The 10,974-nt window shown below is 45.0% G+C and overlaps 1 protein-coding gene across 1 annotated transcript; it reads left to right on the top strand.

The window, feature by feature from the left end:
• The first annotated feature begins 203 nt into the window (after positions 1-203).
• Positions 204-4,165, top strand: LOC147883437 (pentatricopeptide repeat-containing protein At2g39620-like). The gene is made up of 3 exons (XM_087399379.1): positions 204-503; positions 592-668; positions 764-4,165. Exons 1-3 carry the CDS (start codon positions 272-274, stop codon positions 3,923-3,925), a joined length of 3,471 nt encoding a protein of 1,156 aa, XP_087255505.1. The 5' UTR covers positions 204-271; the 3' UTR covers positions 3,926-4,165.
• The last annotated feature ends 6,809 nt before the right edge of the window (positions 4,166-10,974 follow it).

Genomic DNA, 10,974 nt, shown 5'->3' with positions numbered 1-10,974 from the left:
TTGAGTTGGGGCCTCGAACTATGCATTTGCCAGCGTGACGCGCCCTTCTTGATCATTGAAATCTTCGTGGATTCTCCATGGCAACGGTAGTCATCAAGACTCCCTTCTTGATCAATCATCCAGTTACGTTCTTACCGTTGCCACTAGAGTAAGAATCCACGAAGATTCCAACGATTCCTACACGCCTGATCATTTGCCTGGAAGATCGCTCCCGGAGTTCTTCTTCGCGATTGTGCTCCACATCAAATTTTTGTTCACATCGAATTTCTAGATGAAGATTTGGGCTAGCACCTTGCAGCTGATGGTGGGCAGCGATCCCTCGTCGCCCCATGGCTACAGCCACGAAGCTCTGCAGCCTTGGCAGGAAGGGGTTTCCCTTATCGGGCAAAAGTTGGCAGCGCAAGTGCCCACGCTTATGGTTTACTCTGAGCCTTCATGGGGCGGTGGAGCGCTGCTAGAGGATTCTGGCTCGACCGAAACTACTTCAAAAACTTTGCTTTCAGGTGCTGCAGCTTGCTCTACAGACCTCAAATTGTACTCTCAAGCACTGACGCTTCTTTGCAGTGGTTTTCATTGTGAACTGCTTCGCAGGTACCTTAGGTACAGGGAGCTTATGGCCAAAGTACTTTGCGGATGCCTCCCACTGGTTGGACAAGCAAAATAGAAAAGTAAGTGCGGAACCCGTCTGGACAAAAGGATTTGGACCTTGAAAAGTACTCTGTCACTTTGCCTAAGCTGACAATTCTATTTTGAGTTTTAACAGCCAAACCCAAGGGCTCCAGATTTCAAGCAAAAAGTTATCAGGGAGTCCCTATGGACGGACGGATGCTACAACCCAAGTTGGATTGAAAAGCAGTCGGGAAGCAAGGGAATGCACAGGGCCGAAGCATCCATTGGCCAGGCCTCGTCAACCTCTAAAGGCCATGGCTTGGTGGAGGATCTATCGAGCTGTGGCAGCGACGGCAACGGTGGCTATATGTCGGGAGTACAAGTGAAAGTATCTAAAGTAGAAGAACTGCAAGAGCCCAGTGACTGGGACATACTGAGCTTAGAGGAGGCACTCACTTCTTTGGAACGGACGCACCATTTGCCTTCCGTTGAGAACCTCATGTGCATCTTACAAAAGTGCAGAAAGAGGAAAAATCTGGCGTATGCCAAACGCTTGCATGCTTACATGTGCAAAAGGGGGCTGGAAACTCACAGATCTCTAGGGAACTACCTTGTCCCAATGTTGGTTGAATGTGGAAGCATGCGCAATGCTCAGCAGGTTTTTAACAAGTTGGTAGAGCAGAATGAATTTTCTTGGACTTCTCTCATAACGGGATATATTGAAAGTGGGGAACATGAGCACGCCTTCAACTTGTACCAGAAAATGCATGAGGATTGTGTACATCCTAGCAAGCATACGTTCCTGGCCCTGCTGAAAGCTTGTGCTAGGCTGAATGATGCTGAAAGAGGGCGAGAAACACACGTTGATATTGTCAAAATGGGTTTGGAAAGAGAGCTTCGTGTGGGCAGCACATTGGTCGATATGTATGCCAAATGTGGCTCACTTGCAAGAGCACAAGGAGTGTTTGACAGGCTTCCAGTTCGAAATGTAGTCTCATGGACTGCACTGATTGCAGGATATGCTGAACATGGGCTTGGTGCGGAAGCGTTGAATTGTTTTGAACAGATGCAACTGGAGGGTGTCTCTCCAGATGTCATTACCTTTGTTTGCAGCTTGAAAGCTTGTGGCAGCATAGGAGCCATAGACAAGGGATGCGAAGTACATGCTGAGATTGCCAAAATGGGGTTGGAAACAGATCCTTTTGTTGGTAACACCTTGGTCCATATGTATGCAAAATGTGGCTCACTTGCAAAAGCACGTGAAGTGTTTGACAGGCTGTTAGTTCGGGATGCAGTTTCATGGAATGCATTAATTGCAGGACATGCTGAGTATGGGCCTGCTGAGGAAGCACTGAACTGTTTTGAACAGATGCATCTGGATGATGTCTCTCCAGATGTTGTCACATTTGTCTGCAGCTTGAGAGTTTGTGGCAGCATAGGGGCCATAGAGAAGGGCCACAAAATACACACTGAGCTTGGCAGAAGGGGATTTGAAACAGATTCTTTTGTTGGAAACACCTTGGTCGATATGTATGCCAAATGTGGCTTGCTTGCCAAAGCTTGGGAAGTGTTTGACAAGCTTCCAGTCCGAAATGTAGTCTCATGGACTGCACTGATTGCAGGCTATGCCGAACAGGGGCTTGGTGAGGAGGCACTGGACTGTTTCAAGCAGATGCAATTGGAGGGTGTCTCTCCGGATGCTGTCACATTTGTTTACAGCTTGAGAGCTTGTGGTAGCATACAAGCTATAGAAGAGGGCCGAGAAATACATGCCGACATTGCTAGGAAATGCTTGGAGAGAGATGCTTTTATTGGCAACACGCTGGTCGATATGTATGTCAAATGTGCCTCTTTTGCAAAAGCAAGGGAAGTGCTTGATGTACTACCGGTTCAAAGTGTTGTCTCATGGAATGCACTCGTTGCAGGATATGCTGAACACGGGCTTGGTGAGGAAGCACTGGATTGTTTCGAGCAAATGCAAGTGGAGGGTCTCACTCCGGATGCTGTCACATTTGTTTGCAGCTTGCAAGCTTGTGGCAGCTTAGGCACCCTAGATAAGGGGCAAGATATACACGCTGAGATTGCCAGAAGGGGGTTGGAAGGTGATCCTCTCGTTGGTAGTGCCTTGGTTGATATGTATGCTCAATGTGGCTCGCTTGCAAAAGCACGTGAGGTTTTTGACTGGCTTCCAGTACAAGATGCAATCTCTTGGACTGCACTAATTGCAGGATATGCTGAACATGGGCTTGGTGAGGAAGCACTGAATTGTTTTGATCAAATGCAATTGGAGGGGGTTTCTCCAGATGTCATCACATTTGTTTGTAGTTTGAAAGCTTGTGGCAGCACAGGAGCCATAAACAAAGGCCGAGGAATGCACACTGAGATTGCTAGAAAGGGCTTGGAAAGTGAGCCTTTCATTGGCAATACCTTGGTTGATATGTATGCCAAATGTGGCTTGCTTGCAAAAGCACAAGAAGTTTTTGACAAAATTCCAGCTAGAGATGTAGTCTCATGGAATGCACTCATTGCAGGATATGCTGAACACGGGCTTGGTGAAGAAGCACTCAATTGTTTTGAACAGATGCAACTGGATGGGGTATCTTTAGATGTTGTGACGTTTGTTTACAGTTTGAAAGCTTGTGGCAGCATAGGAGCCATAAACAAGGGCCAAGAAATACATGCCGAGATTGCTAGGAAGGGTTTTGAAAGTGATTTTTGTGTTGGCAGTACCTTGGTCGATATGTATGCCAAATGTGGCTTGCTTACAACAGCACGAGAATTGTTTGACAAGCTTCCAGTTCAAAATGTAGTCTCATGGACTGCACTTATAGCAGGCCATGCCCAGCTTGGACAAAGTGAGGTGGTTTTTGATATGTTTGAGAGAATGTTAGGAGAAGGCATAAAGCCAACTGGGGTTACTTTCCTAAGTATTCTCACCTCATGCTGTCACGTGGGTTTAGTAGATGCTGGAAAGAAGTACTTTGAGGCTATGAGCAAAGAGTATGGTATCACCTCAACCATTGAGCATTATACTTGCATGATTGATCTCCTTGGCCGTTCAGGCCATTTAGATGAGGCCGTAGCAATGGTGGAGAAGATGCCTTTCCATCCTACTCTCGTGGTGTGGCATACTGTATTGGGTGCTTGTCGAAAGTGGGGTAACGTGGAACTTGCAAGACAGGCCTTCGAACGAGCGGTGCAACTGAATGAGAAGGATGCGGCAACGTATGTCCTTATGTCTAACATCTTTGGAGATGCTCACATGCCAGAGGACAAGAAGAAGGTTGATGCAATGCGATTGAAAGCAGCTGCATGAAAGGAGCCAAGGCACAAGTGGACCAATATCTCCAAGAGCAAATATATATATGTAAAGAAAACAAAAGTGGAAAAATCTCTCTCTCTCTCTCTCTCTGTTCGCCCCCCCAAAGTTTAGCAAAATTTTTGTATACGAGTCGAGCAAACTACAAGCTTGATGCTAGACATTGCCCCCAAAAATAGGTGATCACAAACTCCTTAGTACAGGTGCCCACACTGATCAGAGATCAAGCTTGCCCTCCAGAGATTGGACACACATCCACCAGTGAGCTCTGGCTGTCCCATTTGAACCGCTCTCATTGTTGTATCACAACATTAGGCCACTTGATGACACTCATGGGTGCACCGCATGGAGAGTTTGGAGTGACAACCACCATGATTCTCAGTGGCATCCCAAGAGGGCCTGCATGGAAGTCGCAGTAATTATGGATGACATGAGTGTTGCTTTGCTTGCCAAGTATGTCTTCCTTTTGTTTTCAAGAAGTTTTTGTTTACTCTTTTTTCTTCTCTTTTGTTTTCTCTTTGTATTTTCTGTGTAGATTTTTGGACTTTAGATGTAAATATAAATTTGTAGGATTGGATGTATTCTAGTCTTACAAAGGTATATATATATGACATGACAAGCATTGACACGACCTCGCAAGATCTGACCCTATCACTGACCTAGAATCTCGACCTCAATCCAACTAGAGTCATAGCGTAGGCGCCTCGATCCTCTTGACCACCCTCGAGTACGTGGGCTATAGCTCGACTCATCCATAGGCCCGTATCTAACCCAGGCGTCCCGTGGGCTATAGCTCGACTCATTTATAGGCCCATATCTAACCCAGGCGTCCCATACCACCTGAGCCCATCCATAGGACCTTTGATACACCACCTATGATCCGCCATATAGATGGCCAGAGTCCCGGCCCCATCCATCAATCGACGAGTGCTCAATTGATCTACACAATAGCATTGGCCCTCCCTCTATATAGAAGGAAACCCGCTATAGATAGCACAATGTTATGAATAGCTCCCTCCATATAAAGCGAGCACTATATATTAATCAATCTCTATATATAGCAATCTTGGCTAAAAATAGCCATCCAGCCCTATGCTATCCCATAACCCATGTTCACTTACTATCCAACCCTAGGTACACCATGCACATGACAAGCATAACTGCCTATGTATGGAGAGCATTCTTACTTCTACTTTGAATTTTAGTTCATAGTAGAAGTAGCTTTAATTTTAGTTTCGACATTAGATCCTTAGGGATGTGCTAGCTACCTACAGATCCCCTAGCATGGATGTTTTTGTTTGTATTGTAATTTTGGCTTGGTCTCATAGGCTTATCTAACCTTATGCAGTCTTTAGGGAACGTTTATTCTTTCTTTCTTTGTGTGTGTGTGTGCGTGAGAGAGAGAGAGAGAGAGAGAGAGAGAGAGAACCACAAACGATTAACCCTAGTTTAGGGGCATCTGGGACCCCTCATAAGATTCTGGTTTGATGGTCGGGTGTAAGGTGGTCATCATGATGGACACCTTGTGTGCCCAATGTGTTAGGAGTTAATAAAAAATTAGGAAGATCACCTAAAGTCTTTCTTGCGTTCGCCAAAACAGTTCTTGGGTTTGGAAATAAATAACCGGTCCTGTATAGAGATCTCTTCTATCAGACCTCCTCTTGGGTTTTGGGGAATGCAAGCATGCTTGTTAAGCTTGAGTTTTGACAATGACGAACTTTCATTGTAAGCTTTGATTGTTTAAAGTAAGAGCAGTATGGCATTTCTTTCTTTGTGCCTTGCGTTCTGTCTTTCATTGAACTAGGGAATAAGTTGGAGGTAGGAGGTGGTTCATGTGAGAAGTAATGAGGTAGACGTAGGACGTTGATTGCTGAAATGCTCAAATGCCATCTATTCTTTGAATGCTATTCGACAACAGAGTAGTTCGAGCACGTTCGTGTAATACAATTTTTGAGAATTCGTGGAAGGGAATTTTCTCGATTAAGAGCATTGTTTCGCATTGTTTACATGACAAGCCTAGAGCAATTATGAGAGGAGAATTAGCCACTTGTCATCATTTTAGTGACCGCAATTTTGAGAGGAAAACTAGCCACGGGTCATCATTTTAGTGGGTGAAACAAGATTCCATATTTAGCTGAAAGTTATTAAGCTAGCAAAGAAAGCGATAACTAAAGAGCTGAAGAGTGATTGTTGCAGATTCGTTTCTTCGTAGTTCTATCAATCTTCTACATTATCCGCCAATTCAGCAACGTTGGTACTTGTAGATGGAAAATTTTCTCTACAGCCTCAATCTTTTCAACATTATGCTCATTGACATCTGTCCATCCCGGCCTCTTTCTTTTACCGTTACCCGAGAAAGAATGATCATCATGATATTTGTTTGGTTGGGCTCCAGGGGCTTCCTCTTCTTCGGCCACAGCTCCGAGTTCACCAACGGCTCTTTGCTTGGCCACCCCGACTCCTTCGTCCAACGTTTGACGCACAAGCACGCCAGCTTTACGCACCTTCGAACATCACAGCCGTGCTCCAACTCTTCATCGCTTTGATCCGTAGAACAGACCATCGACAATTGCGAAACCTGTGAGTTTTGTACGCACCTTATACATCGATGTGTCATCCGTATTTCTAGAGGGATTCGAGAGGGATAGTCTATTATGGCAACAGTCTGAACGTATCGAATCTGGGAACCAATCTGTATCTAAGCAAGGAGAAAGAGTTGCAGGAGGAAGATGAAGATGTACAAATTACTTGCTCCACTCCACCAAAATGACTGACTCGGACCCGGGAGAAGAAAACCCAGATGTGGAAACACAGGAAGCAGCAGAGATTAGGGACGATATCCTCAAGAAACTCAGGAAACTCCAGGAATGCCAGACCACCAGGTATGAATAAGGCTTGCAACCATGCGAAAAGTTAATATGTCCTTCGATGGAAACATCACCCATCTGACACACGTTTTCATGAGTATCGATTCACTCTCCATAACGTTGGCAGACAGGCACACATTTAGAAGCTTGGACATACTCTGCATAGAGCTGTTGCACAATCAGGTGGCAATTGAAAGCACAAAGTATATTCTAGCTAGTCGATCGAAATCTCAATCAAAAGCAAATTTTTGAGATAATAATGTTTTGGGCTCGGCCGTGGAAAAATACAAACTTGAATTACAATTCCAAGATGCGATAGTGAATATAGAGCCTCACCTTGATTTCCAACATGCCTCCCTTCCAATTCCTAGCTCATTGATGGATGTATCCCCAGTGGAGTGTTGATTAGTGGATTGATTGACTAGTTCAAATCTTGGCAGCAGCAGTGTATAATCAGACTGTATAATCAGACCCTGTGCTAGCATTCATAGGGCTCTTGAGAGCTCTGCCACTAGATACCGCTAACACCTGCACTGCTCCCGTGACTTGTCTCTTGAAACCGCAGGTTCCTTCTAATTCTTGCTCGAGCATACTATTTTGAGTACATTCATGCCTTTCAATCAAGCGTGATTTCATGGGTTTGTCTTGACAATACGTTTTCCCACCTCTTGAAAATCCTTCTCTTGAGGATTACATAATTGCTAAAAATTGCTAAATCCATTTATCCTCCTACCAACATCCCTCCTCCCTCCTTCTCTCATTCACTACATGCTTCCACCTCCTGTATGTCCCCTATAACCTCTTCCTCTATGCAACCACATATCCCTCAGATCTCTAATGAATTTTCAAGGGAAGGTGGTGACAATGATTACAACAATGAGCTTCACAATTTGGATAATCCAAACTGGACACCCACACGGGAGTTGAATATGGAAACAGATAGGATTCCATTGCCAGATAAGCCCATATGTGACTTCTAGAGGCAATACCCAGATATGCAGTGAAGAGGAGGACGGGATCTCACCAGAATTTCCATGAACATTTGCCAAGCGCAGATTACTTCAGACATAAGCAAAAAATTGGAACCACAACCAGCATGGCGTAGGCCTAACTTGCTCAAAGAAAAGTAGCTCCTTGAGTACTTACTAGCACCAATGTCCTTTTGGGCACATCCCACATTCAAAGCAATATCCCATCCCTAAAAATGGGATGCCAATCGACATGATCCAGATAAGGAAGATGCACCTCATGATTGGCCCCTCATAAATAGATACTCCAAGGTCCAATGGACAACAAGCCAAGAAATGATGGTCAGAGCTTTGAACAACCATGCATTAGAGATGCGAGGAAGCTATGACAAAACACTCAAGGAAAGTGTTAAACACATTGATGCTTTCACAGTCATCCTAGGGCTGGTCCTCACAATTGATGACCATTTACCGACCCTCATTTTCAATCTGAATGCACTGATAGATGCTTAAACTTCTAGTCGCCTCTTTCAACAAGCCATATCTCTTGAGGGACGTCATGTTTGTCTCTTTGAAGAAATGATTGATACTGGCATCCTACAACCTGAATAGAGACATGATGTATTTTGAGCACTACAAGGGAAGGATCATCAAGAAGTTCACAAAATACATCATTGTGATGACAACTCTACCATAATAAATGGGTTACCTCAACCACATCACAACACCGATTGCATAATCAAACATACCCTGAGGATAGGTAATCAAATTGGTCTAAGGGAATGTTGCCTCTATGGTGCCAAGGACCAATCAATGCGTGTGTGGAGTAGCGGCAAAGCTCCGCTTGTAATATCTTGGAATACAACTTGAGAAATCTAGTGGGACGAGGATAGCCAAAATCCTCCCTAGAAGAGATCTTGTCATACTTGTAAAATCAAGATATAGAGGGAGAAAGACTAAAAGCCTTCACTCTTTAAGGTACCTTCACAAGTGCCTTCACAATGTATCTTTACAAAGTACCTTCACCAATGAAGGGACCCTTGTGTATAAATAGCTCTCTATGGAATGAGGTACCTTCACAAAGTACCTTCACCAATGAAGGGACCCTCTTGTATAAATAGCTCTCTATGGAATGAAGCTTTGACTCTTGAGTGGCATTGTGTTAAAAACTACTTTGGTGTTCTTGCACAAATAGTCTCCAAGTGTCCATGCTTTCTCACGTTATTGTGTTCAAGCATGTGGCACTTGTTTCCTCAATGGAGACTTGGAACTTGTGCGTTGGGTGCCTACTGGCTGCCTATATACTCGGATTGGTGGTTATTGGTACTATTGGGATGGGGTTGTGCTACCTTGATATTGTAGAAACAGGTATTTACATCATGGCCTGTAACATTGCAAATGGCACACCATAACCTTGGGGGTTGAGCCACTTCTGGTGGGTTGAGTATGTTTCTCAGGATTGGGAACTCATTGGCCGTGTGGTTGGCCATACAGTGTGGGCACCAAACATTCTCTCTTTGTGGGTACTATGGTGGCTGAGAGACGCACTACTTTTGTTCTATGGCCTTCATCATTTCATCGTTTACTCTTAGCGCCATGGCTTTCACTCTATCCTCAATGGTGTGATCCTTGTTGGATGTGCTTCCCTTATTAGAAGATTACTTGTCATGATGAGTTGATTTATAGTCATCACTATTGTTGTCAGAATCGGTCATGACATCCTCAATGTCAACTGCAGCTTCATGAGCATCACTGAAATGCGCATAGCTGCTAACTTTTTTCATGTCCTTGTTGCGAATGGATTTTTTCAATCCAGAGATGAACCATGCTATGAGGTACTTATTGTTTGGATGGGGAATACACTTTGCTATTACTCTTTTCATTCTTCCTAAGTATGTTCTGATCTTTTCTTTCTTGCACATTTCCATATTCCCCAGTTGAAGTGTGGGGTCATCTAGAGAGAGGTAGAGAGATGGAGGAGGTAGAGGGATGGTGGGGTGGAGGGGGGAATGGGATGTCGGGTGGAGAGAGGAAGGGGGTTTAGAGAGAGATAGAGAGATGGTGGAGGAGGTAGGGAGATGGTGGGGCAGAGGGAGGAAAGGCATATGGGGTGGAGAGAGGAAGGGGGTGCAGGGAGAGGTAGAGAGATGTTGGGGGGAGTTAGAGAGATGGTGGGAGGTAAGGAGATGGTGGGGTGGAGAGATAAAGCGGGTTGGAGGGAGATGGTGGAGTTGAGGGGGAAAGGGGGGTGGAGGGAGGTATAGAGTTGGTGGAATAGAGGGAGATGGGGGGGGGTGGAGGGAGAAAGGATGATAACCTTGAGTGGTAGAGGTGGGGGATGGACAGAAAGGATGATTACCTTGAGTGGTGGAGGTGGGGGTGGAGGGAGAAAGGATGATTACCTTGAGTGGTGGAGGTGGGGGATTGACAAAAAAAGTGGAGGTGGTGTGAAGGGGGATGGTTGGAGGTGGTGGGGAGGGGGATGATGGGAGGTGGTGGAGATGGAGGGGGGAAGGTTGACAAAAAAAGTGGTGGTGTTGGTGGTGGAAATGGTGGGTGGACAGAAAATGGAGGTAGAAGGAAAATACAGAGGCTTGATGAGATGAACAAGAGATAGAAGTGGCTTCGAAAAGTGAGGGGAAAGAAGTGAGGGGGAGGGGGGGGGGAGAGGGATGGTGTTGCTTTTATAGGATGTGGGGGGTTTAAGGGTTAATTCGTTGTTATTAGTGTACTAATGTGCTTATGTATGTAAACATTCTTGAGGATGTAAATCTCCTCCTTTTGCACAATTTGGAAGCATTTTTTCACTCCTTTGCCTTGAGGGATGTGTTTTGAAAGGTTTTTCTCACACATGCAAACGCGTGCAATACTTTCGCTTTAGGTGCTACCCTCCGCAGCCACATGATAGTGTAAGAGAGCATGGACACAATGGATATCAATCACATGAACACAATAGTAAGCTTGAACACTAAACCACAAAGGGTGGGAGCTTCATTCCTTTGAGAGAGATTTATACATGTTGGTCTCTACAGAATCCGTAGGTAGTTCGGTGGTGGTGGGACCTCTTTTGTATGAAACCTGTTGGACAAGAGTCCCTCCACTTTTTGGGGGGACCTTATGGGTCTCTACACAAAGTGGGGGGACCTTTTGGGTCTCTACACAATGTAGGGCGACCTTTTCAAAGTAGGGGGACCTCAAAAAGTGTAGGCTT

This window comes from Dipteris shenzhenensis, chromosome 28 (assembly GCF_047967505.1).
Source record: "Dipteris shenzhenensis isolate YYH24624 ecotype China chromosome 28, Dip_SZ_1.0, whole genome shotgun sequence".
NCBI lineage: Eukaryota > Viridiplantae > Streptophyta > Polypodiopsida > Gleicheniales > Dipteridaceae > Dipteris > Dipteris shenzhenensis.
Note: the sequence above shows the minus strand (reverse complement) of the source record. Positions and strands in the feature narration are given on the sequence as shown.